Source organism: Bacillus rossius, chromosome 18, assembly GCF_032445375.1.
Source record: "Bacillus rossius redtenbacheri isolate Brsri chromosome 18, Brsri_v3, whole genome shotgun sequence".
In the NCBI taxonomy this organism is placed as follows: domain Eukaryota; kingdom Metazoa; phylum Arthropoda; class Insecta; order Phasmatodea; family Bacillidae; genus Bacillus; species Bacillus rossius.
The window spans coordinates 7,023,823-7,042,571 of NC_086345.1; the positions used below are offsets into that span (position 1 = coordinate 7,023,823).

The 18,749-nt window shown below is 36.5% G+C and overlaps 1 protein-coding gene across 2 annotated transcripts in view; it reads left to right on the forward strand.

Moving 5' to 3' along the window:
- Nucleotides 1-18,749, forward strand: part of LOC134541412 (uncharacterized) — a 92,546-nt gene that overhangs the window by 43,404 nt on the left and 30,393 nt on the right. For both annotated transcript variants that reach the window (XM_063384844.1, XM_063384843.1), the window contains exons 7-8: nt 2,737-2,874; nt 7,633-7,839. In XM_063384844.1, the coding sequence (XP_063240914.1) occupies nt 2,737-2,874; nt 7,633-7,839 (345 nt within the window). The remainder of the gene's footprint in view (nt 1-2,736; nt 2,875-7,632; nt 7,840-18,749) is intronic.

Genomic DNA, 18,749 nt, shown 5'->3' on the forward strand with positions numbered 1-18,749 from the left:
GTGAGCTGTCGACAACACGACCAAATACGGCGACAATCGAGCAACAACTAGTTGAACGATGAAGATGTATTCCTTACAAAGATGAAAACAAAGGGGTGGAAACCCCTTGTCAACTGACCAATCACAATTCAGAACCAGTTACATGACCAAATAAGGAATAATCCTGGAAAATTTTTTTTTTTTTTTGAAAGTCTGGAAAGATGCATCACACCACCGCATGGCTCGCCCTGATTGGCTGGCGAGACAGCACCCAGCGAAAGTTCTAGTCCATTACTGAGCAACCATGTGCTTACGCACTGGGTTTTCCCAACAACGCACTAACTTGAGGCATGAAAAATAACTTACTGGCGACAAAGTGTCTCGCCCGTGTCTTTCTTTTTAAACCTTCTCTAACTTTATTGCCTCACTAACCACAATATGCTTTGTTATGGTAAAAATGTAATTAATAGACATATTAATTTTATATGACCAAACAAATTAGAGTGAAAAAATAAAAATAAAACACACTATAATCAGCTTTATGTAAAACCTAATCCAAATTAATAATAATTAATATTCAATCACAAAAAAAAAATACATCAAATGCCTATGCATAATAGAAGAAACATGAACGTGAATTAATTATGAAACAATAAAAAAACATCAGCAACATACATCGTCAGTTAATTGTTATAAGTAGCAGGGGGGCAGGAATTATTCTATGTTACCACCTCTTTTATTTATTAACATTTAATACGTTTTCATCATCCACGCATGGTTTTCTGTCTATACTGAAGAGGGGGAGGTGCTGACTGTGATACTCTCATTTTGAAGTTTAAAAAAAACTTAAATGTTTACTAGCGTGGAGCTGTTAAATTGACAGGATTTACGGAAATGAAAAATTCTGTATGCATATGACTTTTTTTACCCAAAAAAAAAGAAGAAAAAATTCAAAAGCCTAGTAACAAAGACAAGTTGACAAGACAAGTGGTTACTTTTGATGTTTAATTACTATTGAAGGAAAGTAGACCGGTCTTGACATGTAGGCTTTAAAAATATATAAATTTCCTTTTGTATAAATACCTTAGATATTAGTAAATATTTTAAATCAAATGAACTTATGGTTAGCTGTGATGGCTGAACTGTGCAGTTCGCCGGACAGCAGAGTCGCAGATCAGTGTGAAACCACGTGATGAAGCTTCAGTAGACACAAGAGGCTGGACCGGATGCATGCATGTGGACCCAGGAGTTGTACCTAACTGTGCAAAAGATTAAGTTCAGGTTAGCAACAACACACAGAATTTTACCCCGCAGAAAAAAAAAAAAAAAAAATACATTGGTTAAAGAGTTCATGTTGCGTCGGAGCATGATGAAGAAGTTGCTCGCAGCAATGAACCTATTTTTTTTTTTTTGCGAAAAGAAGCTCAAGGAACAAAATGCATTACAAAATGTTCACAGTCTGTCTTGCCGAAGTTTCACTGATGATGTTCATGAATGGCCGTCTAGAGACGGATTGCTTTCGGCAGAAGAGGACGGTGTGCAGTTGGGACTCGGTAGCGAGCTGGGTAGGGTGAGGGTGCTCAGGGCGCTACTTCGGAGCATCAGGGTCGGAGAGGAAGGAGGAGGCAGCACGGCTGGGACTAACAGTGCAGCAGGTGGATAGGCATCCCTGGCTGAAGAGGAGGGGAAGAGAATGCCAGAGTGGTTGGGAACACTGACACACCTGCAGGCAGACCTTGATGCCAGCTGCATGGCACAGTCAGACCAGTGAACCACGATAACGACGGTAACGACGATAACCCCGCCTGCCGTGCAAGCCAGGGGATGATAGCACTCAGCAGTAGCAGGTGCCTGCTTGTGGTGGCCGTGCCGAGAGGCAGCACAAGAATGGCCTGGAGAAAATTCATTTGTATTGCCACAAAAAAATTTTTAATTCCGTTAAATTAATTCACGATAGATCACTAAAATTTATCAAAATAAATTGCTCTATAAAACTGACCGTAAGTGGTCCGGTATAGAAGTGCGCAAATGTACAAGTATGCTAGTGCACTAGAATGCAAGAATGTGAGAATTAAAATATGTGAGTATGTAAGTGTGAAAAATTTGCAGTGCACAAGTAAGCAAGCATGTGGATTGCATGATTGATTATGTCAAGTATGTGAATGTGTAAGTATGTGAGTGTGCAAGTATGCGAAAGCACAAGTATGCAGGATTGTAAGTGTGCAAATTTGTGAGTGCACAAGTATACGAGTAGGTATGTATGTGTGCAAGAATGCGAGTGCATAAGTATGTGAGTATGTAAGTATGTGAGTATGTAAGTGTGCAAGTATGTTAGTGCAAAAGTATATGTGTGTGTAAGGCAGGGGCACAACAACAGGGGGGGGGGGGCAAGGGTATTTTGCCCCCCCTCTGAAACCTTGAAGTGGGGGCAAACGGTGGCAAAGAAAGTGCTGTGTAATAAATTTTTAGATAATAAAACTGCTTAAATAGACCATTTTTCACCTTGAAATACAAATTTTCCCGGAGGAGGACCCCCGGACCCACGCTTCAATGGGGGGGATCGATGATTCTTTATAAAAAGGTATATTGCCCCCCCTTTGGAAATTTAGTTGTTGCGACCCTGTGTGTAAGTGTAAAAGTATGTAAGAGTACAAGTATGTATGGGAGTGTGAAAGTGTGCAAGTGCACACGTATGCGAGAGTGCACAAGAATGCGAGTTGCCCGGGCTGGGAACCACTGCTGTGGTGTTTGCTTCAGGAAGCGTCTGCTCGAGTGCCAGCCGCGACGGCAGTCCAGTCGCTTGGAGAAACTGAAGCAGCAGAGAGGGGAAGGAGAGAAGGAAGGAAAGATACAACTGCCTAAGGAGCGAGAAGATAATGTTCGACAGGACAAGAGGTTAGATATTTTAACTGCTTTTAGAGTTAAATTCTTCTCAGGCGTGATGCTTTGATCTTCTTAATCACACTTTTTAGTACCAAGGCTGATTTTAGCGGCTCAGGGTTGTATTAGAAATGCTGGTATCACAAATAAGTAATTCGTTATCTTCTGGGTTTTCTTATTTTAAATAGCTTAACAAACACATAACATAAAGTCTCGTTTCTTTGATGAACAGCACCCTTGTAGCAGTAGATATTTTAATCACGATCAAAATTCCCAAATTATACTCATTAATATTATCCAAAAGAAAAGAGTTTTGTTAGGAACTTGTACGGTATAATACCGGTACAACGTACATCATTATAACGTATTTTTCACTTTAACTTTTTTTTTTAGTCGCAGCTGAAAATCATATAGTATTTACTAAGCAAAATTGTTTCAGTGAACTAGTATCGTAATTGTCACTATAATGTATGAATTTCACTGGTAGCGTGGTATTGTTACTTCAGAATTTACTTAAACTGTTAAATACCTATATATCCAGCTAAATCATAAATATTGTTGAACAAACAAATAGTAACCATTTATACCACTGCAATGTAACTTCTAAACTCTAAAAAAAAAAAAAAACCCTGAAAACAAAACATTTGTGCGCTTGACCATAGATTATTGTAGACAGTATGCAACATGTACAACACATAGTATTCAATATATCGAAACACTGAAGTTGAGAAAAAACTATGTTAAATTAGTGGAAAGTGTTCATGCTAATGTATCGTTTGGATTCTGTGTCGTGATTATTTTTGTTTGAATTTATTTTAACATTACGTTTTTTTAAATGCCTCATTTTGTTTTTACCTGAGTATGGGTTGCATATTTCATGGCGGTTTTTAGTTGAATAAAATGTACTACGACCCATATGCAAATTTTGGGTTGAAAACAAATATTATACTGTGTGGTTGAATATGTTCATAATTAACTAACCTATGTTGGTTTTTTAATAAATATAACTCGACGAGTAAGCATAGATTGTTTGATCAAAATATCTCAGCAGTGGCATGAAGTTTTGTGAACAGCTCAGTTATTGTACTTGTGAAGTGTGTGCACCCAACCTGTCCTGGCTCCGGCGAGTGATGCCGTGTCTGCTAGGATGTGAGGGAGAGGAGGGGAGGGACCAGCCAGGGAGGAAGCCATGTGGCAGTGTTGATGGTTCTCCCTCCAACTCTTCTTCCTGCATGTTCCATGAACTGCCACCCACACAATTAACGTGTGTGTCTTGACATGTGTTTGTGACACAACTGCGCCCAATTATTATGTGACAAAACTGCAGCCATGGCTGGTGTTTATATAAGAGCACCTTTTATACTCCTCCAGCCTCACTGTAAACTGAGTAAACTTCGTGCTAGTTTTTATAGTAGCCTGTCCCCTCTTCTCTCTGTGGCAATGGGAGGGGTAAAAAAAAATAAAATACAATGGATAAAAGACAAATAAGGGTATTAAAAATAGCAGTCTTCTCCTTTGTCTGGTTAGGAAGTGTGGGAATTCGATGGGTTGTAAATATGCGCGTGCGTGCGCGCGCGCACACTTTTTTTTAAGATACAAATTATTATTGATAAACAATTTGTGTTCTGATTTGAAAATGGTTGACAAAATATAAACACTTTTTAGCAAAATGTTTATTTATTTAACAATAGATATGTGTTTGCACACAATTCAATTTGTTTAGATTTTTCTTATCTTTTCTGATGGGTTATTCGATGGTTTCTGATAGTTTTAGGATCGAGTTGCGACCCGCTAGTGGGTCGCAACCCACCGTTTGGGAACCGCTGGTTTAGAGCATTGTGTGTGGAGCAGTTGGTGCAATGGTGAAACAGTAGGCCGCAGATTCAAACCAGGGTTGGCTGGTTAAACCACAGTGGTTCAAAATACTTTTTAAACTATGGTTTAAACCAAGTGGTTTTCATAAAAAAAAATTGTTTTTTAAATATTCTATATAAATACAATATGAAAGTTCGCATTCCACTTTAATAACAACAAAAGTTTGGTCATTAATATTGTTTGTAATTGACATGATCAGTATTTATATACTAACCAAGATGATATCATTTAAATTATCTGAATAAGTTGTAAATCCAACCCAGCTAAATACTTCTCTAAAATTAAAAAAAATATTTATTAGTTAATTCCTATTATTTGGGAAATCCCAGACTGTACAGTAGGTCCCTATTCTCTGAGATAACACCCATTCTATGGAGAATCTTCTTCATTGCAGGGGAAATAACCTTCCTGTGGTTAAGTCCCGGTCAGATGTGCAGATTTGCTCGGCTTCAGTTCTTTGATGTTTTAACTTTCCTGATTCAACATGAGTGGCATAAAGTGGGATGATGTATGGATTTTATTCGAACATGGTGAGAACCAAAATAACTAAAGTAATAAAAAAAATCTGGTTTAAACCAAAAATAATTTGGTTTAAACCTAAAAAACAGGTTTTTTTCCCAACCCTTGTTCAAACCCAGGTCACCAATCGAGATGCATATCTGTCCTCCAGGTGTTCCGTAGTCATCACCCAGGCTAGGTGGTGGTTCCGTGTCGCAGGGCCATCGAGAATGTTTGTTTATTTAATGCACGTACTAGAGTGCTGTCTTAAAAAGTTCAGAAAAGTTATAAAAGTTTTAGACTTTGCTTAGTACTTCTAGCTGTTGTAAAGTCTGGGCGGTACTCATCGTCCTGCGACTTCTTTTGAATTGTGTCCCTTGTGATTGCTGCAGCGAACCTCTCTTTAAGGTGATGAATGTTCGTTTGTCTTCTCAGCGCACGAAATGTTTTTGACGTATCCCCACAGAAAATAGCAAAGTTTCCGTATGACCTTGGGTGACTGCGAGACTTAACTTTTTAGCATGTGCAAGAAGCAGGAGTGAGGCTGCAAGTAGGCCGGTGCGAATATCAGTTTTTTAGTTTAGAGCAATTATGAATAGAAATATCAAATTATTCTAGAATACAAATATCAAACAGTAAAAATGAGAATTAGTATACCACAATTTTTTTTTACATAGCAAATACATATTGAAAGAAAAATTAAATGTGTAATGTAGTGTTGTCCGGGAAATTAGACAAATAATACTATAGTGAAAGGTTCGTTAGGTTAAGTCAGCTACAATAATTACAGGAAAAATTTTGTTGAAATATTTAAATTTTGAAAGAAAAAAGGTATATAATTATTTCTCATGGTAATCAAAACAGGATCTCCCAAAAAAAAAAAAATTATTTTAATAAACAGTGCAAAGTGAAAATATAAGGAAAGTGTAGTATGTGTGAAGAAAGTTTTGGAGGCTGGGTTTAAAAAGAATGTACAGTGAGCAGTTTTAACCTATAGTAATATGATGGATGTAGATCTAAAAATAATTTAAAAGGAGAAAATCTGCCTTGATTCTGAAATATTTTTCCAATTTTCGGGATTCTGCACAGCCCTATTTGTAAATGACTGAATATTCGTTTTATCAAAGTGTTAGTTTTCAAAATCAAATCGAATAGGAATAATAAACTATTCAAAACTACTCGAAAATTCAAATATTCGCACAGGCCTAGCTGTGAGGCTATCCTGTCCACTTTGCTTTAGTGTGAGGTGGCACGTAGAAGAATTTAAAACTTTGTCAACGTGGATGCAAACTTTGCTACTTCCATTGCAACGTTGCAACCAGTTTCCGCGGCACCACATCACAAACTGCGCCTTCTGTAGACTGGTCCACTTCCCGCCCCACACTTCAGAGGGTCGCTGCAGCAGTTTATAATCTCAGGGGACTCTATAGCCCGACCCTAGTATCCCTTGTCTGTGGCGAGTGTTACCTTGCTTTCAGCTCAACTAACTTTGTGCTATGCAATGGGGAAAATTGATTTAAATCATTATTCAACACACAGGAAACAAGCCGAAATCAGCCAGTGTCGAACTCTAAATGTAAAATGGTGCAGAGAATTCCGGTGAAGGAATTAGTTGAAGCCGTATCATAATCAGGCAAACACTGTGGGCTAACAACAATGAGGCAGTTCTTTGCCTGTTCATTGGGTTTTCTCTACGAGATGGCGTATGTTCAAATAATGTTTTAAATGATAACTTTGTCCATTTGAAGAAGTAACGATGAGGTAGTTCTTTGTCCGTTCTTCGGGTATGAGATGGCGTATGTTCAAAGTAATGTTTTAAATGGTAACTTTGCCCACTTGAACAAGCTGGGCGATCGCCAGCTACGTGCAGTACGTGCAGTAACATCTAATCTCGGTAACGAACAAATTTATGCGTTTTTAGTGTTCTTACGTTGTTCGTTCAGCATGAATTATGTAATTTCATAAAAGTGAAATATAATTTTTATAACTTGTCTGGCAATTTTTTACTTGATTTTTTGCAAAAAAAAACTTACAGTTCCGCTGTACAATAATTATATAGTAATATAGACTAGTATAAAAATGTGTAAAGATGGTACAGTTATTTTGAAATAAATGTTAGATATTAAAAGAGTTTGTTTAGTTAAAATATGTGTGTCTGCATTCAAGCATGAAGTTATTGTATGTATAACTTTTTTTTTAAAATTGGTTTTAAAGCCACAGAAAAGTTATCCTTGTTATTCTACTCTTTTTTTTTTTACCGTGCTTAAAAAAGCGCGGCTAATACTGTTTGCAAATAGGCATTTTCGAAATCTTAAATGATGTGCTAAATCAATGATAGTGTCGGAGATGTCAAACTAAAAGCGATGGTGCATCGAGCGAGTGTTGCGCGGTGCTGTGCAGCGGCAGGCTGCAGCCGGCGGAGGAGCGGGAGAGGCGCTCGCGCACCGACTCGGAGTGCGGCAGCGTGGGCAGCCCGGGGGACTCGCTGGGGGATGACCGGTCCAACCGCAGCGCCTTCATCGGCCGCCAGACCAACAACTCCCTGTCCTCTGCCACGGGCCAGATCGTGATCCAGGGCCAGCGCCGGAAGCTGCGCAGCTCGCAAGTGTGAGTGCCGCCCGCTCCTTTTCACTTCCCTGTCGTGCATCGTGCGTTCCGAGGAACTTGAATCACTGTCCCTTTTTTTTAGGCAGTTTGATTGCATGTCCGTTACTGTAATTTGATTCAATGTTCCTACATTTTTACTCTATTGGTTTGTGCATGAATCTATGAATGTTAACTTACTTTTGTGTTTAACATCTACCTTATGTACATACCATAAAAAGGATGATATAATTTTTCCACTCATTTGTAATTTCAATAAAATTGATCATCTTAATCTGTGAAAGTGTAGCTAGGTATATAATGTATTTTTCTTTTCTTTTTTTTTTAATTAATTTTTACATAAGCCTGCAATTAGTAATTTCATTATACTGTAATGTCTATGTTTTGTATTTCTTTTTATGCATTTTATATTTTGATGTTTATTTTTAATAGTTATACTTATTTTAACTTTACTTGTTTGTTTGTATTTTGTTTGTATTGTTTATATGTTGTCCTTGTATACATGTGTCCTGCCCACCGCTAAAGCCCTCGGCTGTTGGTGGGCATGTTACAATATTAAATAAATAAATAAATAAATAAACAAATAAAACAGAAGCAGCTACAGCAACAGAATCTAACATCTATTTTCCTAAAAAAATTGAATAGGTGGTTGAATACTTCGACAATGAATGTTTTATGCATATTAAATGTCGGTATTGTGGTTATTTTCACCCAGAATCGCTTCAGCTGTTACAGCTTTGGTGGAGCACTTGCCATATGCGTGATGTGATGTGTACATGATTACCAATAGACTACGTCACAAGTAATTGTTATTCTTTCACTGTCATGCTTAAACATAACTTAATGGTTAAGTTCATTTTGTCTTTAACTATTTTCTTTCCCCATTTCAAATAGATTCCTGCAACATCTTCTGTTAGCTTGCCTTTAAGGCCCAGCCAGAAATGTTTTAGGTAGGGTGTGCGAATATACAATTAAAATTTTGATTTGATTTGTATTCAAAGTAAAATAAAATATTTTTTTAATTTTGAAAATTTTAAGGTTATTAAAGTTCATACTGTTTCAAAGAAAATAATTATTTAATGCAGTTTTTTGTACATATGCCATTGCAGTTTTGCACTGTTTGTCATGTTTTGGTCACTGTTTTTTTTTTCCTCCAGAATTTTTCCATGACAAACAATGCAAAACTGCAATGGGTAATGTCCAAAAAAAAACTTCATTGGATCAAAATTCCCTATTGCATGAATATTTTAAAGAACGTAAAAAGTGATATTACCAATTTAATTGCTGAATCTAAATTGTAGTAATCTTCAAAATCATAATGCCTCGTAATAGATGTAACAAGTGGTTACTTAAAACTTGAATACGATCAGCATGTTTCAACTAAAACACAAAATATAATATTAGGTTCATTACACAAAAAATAATTCCTGTAAGTTTAAAAACTATGCAAAAGTTACTATTCTTAAAGAAACATATTGCTTGCAGATTCAAAAAGAAAAAAAAAGAAAAATAATTTGTTTCCAAAGTTATTCGGAACATTAATAGCTGTGGCCTCTTCAGTTTGTAACCAAAACTACGGACTGCTGTGAGTCAGTTATGAGCTGTACATGTATGTTCTTGTAGCTGTTTTGAGCGTTCATTCCTTGAGTACGAACACTAATGAAATCTCCTGCCCTGTCATTGGTGTTCTAAGGTAAGTAGTGTTTAAGTTGGTAACTGTGCGGGGCTGTGTCACTTGCATGTGAAGTGTGGAACCAGGATTCGCTGCGAGAAGGTATGGTGCAACTTGTATGTAGCGCGTCTGGGGAGCCAGCAAATCGCACGCCTTGTCGCTGAGCAAGTAAGGAATTTAACTGATCCGAAATAGCGTTTTGTGCAGGGCTTACCTATTAGTAGGGACGAGATTATACTGTGAATTGCGATAAAACCAAAATAACACCGCAAAGCAAGTCAAAACAACGTGTAAAACCAAAATGCAAGTTAAATAACTAAAAACTTGAAATCAATCAGCAATTTGACCAACTCAATTCAAATTACAAAAATTTAATTTTTTATCATGGTAAATTCATTGAATGTACTTTATTTGGCATGCATATTGTACCTGAATGTAAGACCTAAATAGAGTAAAAAAAAAATTATATTTATATTTTAAATCTTGCTTCACTTACATTAGTAACACATTTTTACATTAAAGATAGTACATGTTTCAAACATGCAAAAATTTGCCAATTCATTCTTTTTTTCCTGAGTAGTTCAGTTCTAGACTTACTTATTTTTTACTTGTGTTTTAACTGTATTAGTGCATGAGGTGTCAGTCGAAATGAGAATATTTCAGTGAAATATGTAAAAAAAAAACATTTTAGTTACATATTTGTATATAATACACTTCTTTTAATGAATAAAGACAGTATAAAAAATAAAAACAATAGCACCAAAATCTCCTGTTTTAAAAATGATATTGTACTACAAATAAAACCATTAAATCTTGTTCCTACCTATTAGTGTAAGTTAAAAACATCACATACTTTTGTAATCTTTGTAATGTAGTAGTTGTAGTTTGTAGTATTAAGTTAGCCTCGACTCTACATTTATTAGTATTAATTTATCATTCCATGCTGATAAGATAAGATCTGAAGTTCTAAGTCATGAGTGTGCCCTACCCTACAACAGTTACAATTTGTAATTCTATAATCGTGGTGTACATTGATTTTGTGAATATTTTTTCTTCAAGTTCTACATAGTTTTAGTTTCAAATTAATAAATTGTATAAATAATCAGTTGACTTCAATGAAACTAATCAATAAATGGCAGGTACAAGATTATAGGGTGGATTGCAATAAAACTAAAACATACGTAACTGAAAAGTATGTTCATACTCCTCTGTATAACACATAAAGTTAAGTTAATACACTCTAAAGCACCAAAATGCAACCAAATAGTATTAATTAGAAATTAATATCAAAACTTAACTCAAATCTGTATAACCTAATCTTTTAATATACAAAATTCAATACATATAAATTATTTAGTGTGAATATTTGTACCAAAATATATGTACTACAGTGAAATCTCATCACAACATAAATAAAAAAAAACCCAATTTTTTTGGTACTTGATAATGAAAGTACTTTTTACTGAATTGTTACTATATGTAAGACATCTTGGTGGGACCTAAAAAAAAAAGGTACAGTGTTTACCCGCAAGAAGGGTTGCCCCTTCCTATAGGTCACAGTCTTTATTTTTGGCAAAAAAAAACTAACACATTCTTCTTGTGGATGGCCTCTTTATATCTGTCTTCGCTAGAGTTCTGTGGATACAAGTGAAGTGTTTCTTTTCTCAGCTTATTGGCACGTAAGAAATACAACATTGGGACACTGGTGATGACCCTCAGCTCTTATTGGTCAGTGTGCGGTGTCCTAGCTTCTCCCTCCCCCCCTTTCCATATTTACGACCAATCCAGTTCCCACACTTACATGACAAAGGAGAAACTGCTATTTTTTTATACCCTTTTTATCTTTCCTCCATTTTTTTTCTATTCCTTTGCCCTTTTCTCTTTGTCAGTTCGGACTAGAAAAACTAGCGCAAACTGTGAGGCTAGAGGAGTATAAAAGGTGCTCTTATAAACACCAGCGATGGCTGCAGTTTTGTCACGGTATGTTCAGTTAAAGGCGTGGGAAATCTCATTCAAAAAGAATGATGATTGATCACAGTTGTAACATAAACACCTGTCAAGACACACACGTTAATTGTGTGGGTGCCAGTTCAACAATAGTTGGAGGGAAAACCATCAACACTGCCACATGGCCACACACACACACACTTGCACACACACTCTTGCTCCCTCTCTGGCTGGTTTGTTTTTAGAATTTCCTCTCTTTTCCTCTTCCACACAGCACAGCAGATGCGTAACTTGCTGCCTTGCGACCGGTCGGACGGTATACACTGCACTGTTCACAGAGCTTCACGCAACTGCTCAGATGTTTTGATCAAACAATTTATACTTACTTGTGGAGTTATATTTATTAAAATCCAACATAAGTTATTCATTCACGCATATTATATATGTATAAAAAATAAATCCAAAATTCACATATGGGAGCAGTACATTTGTTACATTAAAAATCAGCATAAAATATCTGACCCATATGCGGGTAAATACGGTACTTTGAAGTGAGAAATCCTGTGTAGCAAGGTACTTTATAATGAGGTTTCACTGCAAATAGATTGGAAAAAATTAATTTTAATAATTTGTTTATTTTACTAGTGTTATTTCTAACTAATTTTTCATTATAAGGTTTGGTACATTTTTTTAGACACAAATATTAACCTTTTTTCATTGTACTGTGTTTTAGATATGTTAATTAAAAATTATTTTGCTGTAATTATTGTAAAAGTGCATCATGGATCATTCAAATGTAATTTTGTCGTGAAATAAGCATCATTAAACATTTAAGTGTTACATGTTTTTTTATAATATGCTATCTTAATGAATAAACAGGACTAGTACAATGTTAAAACAAATACAAAAAAAAATCTCTGGTTTAAGAAACAAAAAAGGCCTGAAAATAAAATTCAAAATCTTGTGATCTTGTCTGTGGTAACTTATACTGACAGAGGCAACCACTTAGTGGCTAGTCGCTGTTCATCGTACAGTCGCTAATTTGAAGAAGCTGGGTTGTACACAGACTGGTCGTATTGGTGCGTACCCTGGATCAGCACATCTGGCACGGACTGTGTTGTCAGGGCCGGCGCGTCCACACAGGCGAACCAGGCAACCGCCCAGGGCGGCGCAGCACGACACATAACAGCTGATGTAACATGTTTAACGATTATTGAAACTAGATGAAAATGGATTTGTGTTAACAGTTTGGAATGTTTATATTGATATGAGTAATTATTTAAAGTCCACGGTGACCTGTTTATGATTTTTAATAAAAAAAAAGTAAAAAAAAAACACAAGCCTGCTTACATTTGATTGTTGACAAAATATTAGGCCTACGTGATGTATTTTGAGGCAAGGATATTTTTTTTGGGGTGTCCGGTGGTTGTGACGGGGGGGGGGGGGGGGGGGGGGCATTAAGGTTTTTCGCCTAGGGCGCCAATGTACCTTGCACCGGCCCTGGGTGTTGTCACTGTGATGATGAGGGTCCTCCCCGTCATCCGTGCACGATGGCTAGCGGCATGGCCTTCTGCCACAAAGCCAAGCAGCACGTGCGATCAGCGTTACCGTGGAGGGGCGGTCCGTGCAGTCGCTGACCTCTGCAGTCACCCGTGTGCCCTCGCTGTCAGCCGAATGCTCGCGAGGCCCTTGCCTCGAAGCGAGCAGCTTCGTAGCCTAGTTGCCGTCCGCCGTCATCCAGGCTTCTAGTTGCTGGAACCACTTCCGCTCCAGTTTCTAGCACAAACTGTTAGGCTAGAGGAGTATAAAAGGTGCTCTTATAAACACCAGCGATGGCTGCAGTTTTGTCACGGTATGTTCAGTTGAAAGCGTGGGAAATCTCATTCAAAAACAATGATGATTGATTATAGTTGTTCAAAATCATGTCAGTCCAACATTTCAGTGTACGTAATCTTTTTTTATCAATACAATGAATTGGTGAGGGTATAAAAGCATTTTTACTAAGGACATTAGATTATTTTGAAACACAACTATGGAACATGTGCACTTACATGTACAATCATGCTGACAAAAATTGCATTTTTTTTTAATGTCTGTTTGTTCGATATGTGGTGGATTCTGTGGTTAAATCAAGCTTTTTCTATTTGCTGTTTATATCTCAGTTGTCAAGATGCAAATACTATTCATGTGTTTATTCATAGTTGAGTGCAACTTTGTTACGAAGCTGTTGAAGACACTTCAGACTGTATACTTATATATTAACAGTGAAAACTAAATAACTTTGCTGGAAATTATTTAAATGGTTTAGCTGTAAAACATCAGTCATTCTGATCAGTTGACAGGGAAGTCAGGTTCACGATAACATAAATCACGGTGAAGATGGTAAATTAAGAAAAATTCATACACTTAGTGGAACATACAGAAAAGGTCATTTGTGTTGATCAAGATAAGTTTCATAAACAATTTAGTCTTAAAATCTCTATTTCCAGTATAGTTACTTTTTGGTGCATGAAATAAAGCAATAAAATTGAAATGTATTTCTGGCACAAATTTTTTAATTTTTTGTAAAATGCTTATTGGTAATTTTTAGCTCTTTCTGTTATGGTTCCATGGTAGTTTATTTATTTATATATATTTTTGTATATTTGTTCCTCTTAATCGGTTTGGGTTATCTGGGGATCCGAGCTACAGGCGGTCAACTTAAGGTAGCTCTGTTGCACTGTATTGTAAGTTACTGGAATGTAGTTAGGTGTAATCCTCATGATGCAGCAGTGAAACTCCCTATTTTTCACTTTCCAAGACATGAGGAAATGATGTTGCATACTTCAAGGAAATGTAGACTGGATCAGTGTGATGTGGGATTACGTACAACTTGGTGTAGTGGATTTACTCTTTTGTAGAACCTCCGTTATTTTGTGGATTCATTAAACACCTTGCTGACTCGACTTGCCTAAATGTAATAAAGTCATTTTAGAGTACTCATTGGTTGATAACTAGGTCACATTCTTGGAGGGTAACCCGTGGTTGGGTTACCACTTCTTGTTTATACCTGGCTCAGGCTTATCAGAGCACTGTAGTCCAATCAACGTGAGGCAGTTGTATATAATATGTACTTCGAGTCTACTTTGCTACCCAATGATTCCGTGAAATAAATGTGACACTAAAAATACCTAATTTTTTTGTTGTTGAAATTATCAGAAAAAGACGGCAAAGAACTTAATAAAGTGTATGTTTCGTAATCACTAGGAATTTTTTCCCTGCTATGTACTTGAATCAAAACTGCAGATGTTCAATATTTGACAACTTGTACACATGTAAGCCCAATATTACACTGAAGCTCAATGAACACAGTTTTCATATTTTCTGCTGCTTTTCACCACGAAAAGTTAATTTATTGTGGACATAATTAGATCTTGTTAGTTTTACGTAGTTGTGTATTGGAGTTTGACAGAGTGGTGTGTGTTTGCGAGAAACAGTAACAGTCACACATCTGCTACTTCCAGCTTGTCAGTTGTCAGACATTTGTGTTTATCAGCTCCAGTTAGGTACATTAGAACCTCCAGACAACCCAGATAGATGTAAAGGTACAAATATCTCCAAAAGAAAAAATATATTTAAATGTGAAAACAAAGACTTCTACAGAATTCAGTGATAGATAGTGAACTAAATCATACATATAAACATTTCAGAATATAAAAAATATATTTTGGGCTAGAGTTGGTATTATGAGCAGACTTACTGTTTTTTAGTTCACACAGTTACATGTGTAGCAAGTGTGTGTTTGGTGTGACTGTACATGATGACACGGTAAGTCCTGTCTTATTGCCAGACAGAAGAAAAAGTGCCCATTTAAAAGTTGTTTACCTCCAATATATGTTCTATAAGTATGTTGTGTTGTATTGATTTTTCCATAATTTTCTTGTTAACCCGGATTTTTGTCATCCAAAATCGACTCTGGACCCAGTCAGTTTTAGCAAAGTTCTGCTGAATTTTAATTTTAATAATTTTGTTATTTATGTTTTTCATTTTTTTTTTTTTTGCATGTACGTTTGTTCAGAGTCGGCCTGTTTTGGCTGCGAACAACTGTTTGGCCGGCTTTTGAAAACTTAAGGTAAATACAAAACCTGTTGAATGGTAAAGGTAAGAATTAAAAGAAAAATGTTTGTTGTATTTTAAATAATGATATTCAGTTAAATCTTACCTTTTGCTAACCATTACATTTACTTCTGTGTTATGCTTGTAGTGTGTGATAGTCATGGAAAACACTGTAAATGTCTAGAGATCTACATCGAAACTGTTTTAGGCAATTGTGTAAAGGTTAAATAATTACTCTGATGATTGTGTATAGGGTTGTATAATGTTATGTGAGCAGATGTATTTCTTCCTAACATACTATTTTTTTGCTCTAGGCAAATGCTAAACTGAAAACTGTAGTTACTTATGTTAGATTGATCCTTGAAGTTTCATAACCATGGTCTTCACTGGACTCGATCATTGCTGAATTTCATGTTCCTATGTTGGTCGTCATGTTTTATAAATATTGTATGCAGCCACAGCGAAACGTCTTGTTCGTTAGTTTTGAAAGGACCGCTGTTGCTTGTGTCATAAAGTGCAGGATAGCATTACTTAAGATATAGTTTTTTGTTTTGTATTATAATAATAATAATAATAATAATAATAATATGTTATTCCCAAGAGGACATAATGCATGTAAAAATGTGACACATAGTTTTTTTTTTTAAACCTGTAGTTATTTTAGTTATTTTGCTAAGTTTGGTAACTTACTGCAGTGGTCAGACTTTCTTATGAAGCTTCTAACATGAGTAGTACAAAGTCAATAATTTTTTGTGCCATGTATCTTGGGATTACATTGTCTTTGTGATTTTTAGCTCTAAAGATAGAGAAAGCAATATTTGTTATGATAAATTATTTGAAATATTTCCATTAATAATGTTAAAAATTAAACTGTTACTCATAATGATAGTTAAATGATATTATTAATTGTTTATGTCTAACTGGCAAATTTCCTGACAATAACATCACAGTGTTTTATGAAAGGGCATGTCTCCTCAATTTATCTGGAATAGAAGTTTTATTTAACAGTAATATTAGTGATTAAATGGTTTTGTAATTTTGTTATACCTAAAAACTACATATTTGCAGAGGTTTTGCTGTGTGATTTAACATAAATTAATTTTTTTTTAGCTTGTTGACTTAAATTTTAGTGTATATTTTTTTATTGCTTTTTGTTTACAGAGTTGAACTGAAGTTTGTGTGATAGATGTGCTGTCAAATTTATGGTCCAATATTGCAAAGTTTTTTTTTTTTTTTTTTGCAATTTGCAATTTGCAATTTGCTTTGACAGTAGTAATTGTCTAACTTTGTGAAACAAAAATCCTCGAGTTGTTGCTTAGTCAAAATATTCATTTTAATACACTGCATGTCTGAAATTATTATACAGACTATTTCTCAACTCTTTATCTAAAGGAATGAAATTTCTGCATTTGTGGGCAGTGAGTTGCGTAAAAAGCAATAACTTTTCATCAGGAACAGATTAATTAGCTACTGAAAATAGCCACAATTTAGTGCCAGTTGTAGAGGAACCTCTCAGATACGAGAATTGACAATAGCAGAAGATTTTCTATTAACAAAGTGTTTAGTGACAGCAGAATAATCATGCAGTTCTAGTCCAAAGTTATATTCCCACTCCTTCCAAAAGTGTTGTAAATTTCACGTCATATCTCAAAAACGATGCATCATAAGGAAAAATCCAGAGGACAAATTTTGTTGTAAATTTATTTGTGGAAAAAAAAGGCGCAACTATATTGTTTGTATCTCCTATCATTTAAATTTTATTGGCAAATGTGCACACGGCCTGAAGTGTGGTGTGCTGTGTTTTTCCACCCCAACTCCTCCCAGCTGTTTAGACCCGTATTCATACATTGTCTCAGCAATACTGCATCACTCATGCCACTTCCGACCGTTGTTTATTGCCTGCATGGGCATGACACGTGACTATATGAGACAGATAACACAAAGGGATTGTAGGGAGAGAGAGAGTCCACAACCACTCCCACTTCTCTCTCTCTCTCTCCCCCTCGCCTGTCGCCGCATCATACACAACTGCTTGTGCCATGACGAAAAATTGCAATTTTTACTAAATGCTACTTGCTGCTTTAAAAGATGCCTTGTAAATTCAGCAATACTGATGGAAGGTGGCATCAGAAAAGCTCTAGTAAATACTTTATTAACATACTGTGGTTTCTACAGTCGAGCCGCTAGTACATTTAAAAACACCTGTAACTTCGGACCTCTCGTAACATCCCATACTCCGCGTGATTCGTTTCCCACACCACACCACACCGCACCACACCACACCACACCACACCACACCACACCACACCACACCACACCACACCACACAGCACCGCACCGCACCGCACCGTACCGCACCGCACCGCACCACACCACACCACACCACACCACACCACACAGCTTCGCACCGCACCGCACCGCACCGCACCGCACCGCACCACACCACACCACACCACAGGCAGTGGAACACGTCAGTAGCTGCGTGTGTGGACTGTTGACTGTGTGCTTGACTTGCAACACCCAGTTGTCAAGTCTTCTTTCAGGTAACTGTTTTGTGTGTGTCTCTATTGGGTTTTGCAACTTAATGGCCGCAAATGCTGTAGTTTCATTTGATGCAGACATTTTATAACAACCTAGGAATAGCGAGTGCATTTATTGTCTAAGTTTACTATAAGCCAACAAGTAAAATGGTGACATGAATGTAAAGCACAAGTAGCAGAAACTGCAAGTTGGGTCGCTGGGCAGACTAGCTTGTGGCTCTCACAAGTAAAAAATTAATAAATTGTAATGGAAAAATGCGCCACCTTGAGTTCAAAACATCAGAATGGTTTTGAATAATCTGAAACAGATTTTCATATTATTATTACTTATTAACCTGCAATTGGGCTTTCACCCGGTGGCAAGAACTCCCACTCACTCCCCTCTCCCCCCCCCCCCTCCATCAGCTTTCTCCTCAGCTCCCTCCCATCCCTGACCTCCACCATTTCCTCCCCCAGCCCATTCCACTCCCTCCCCGTCCTCACCAGCTAGCAATTATAAATTATATTATCATGTCTTTGTTGGATACAGGAACTAATGCCCATACTAACACTTCTATGATGGTAAACGTTTTCTCCGTATTTTAACTCCACAATATAAAGGTAGAAATTCTCAACTTTAATATTTTAAGAGTAATGAACAATAATGTTTTTATTCATGA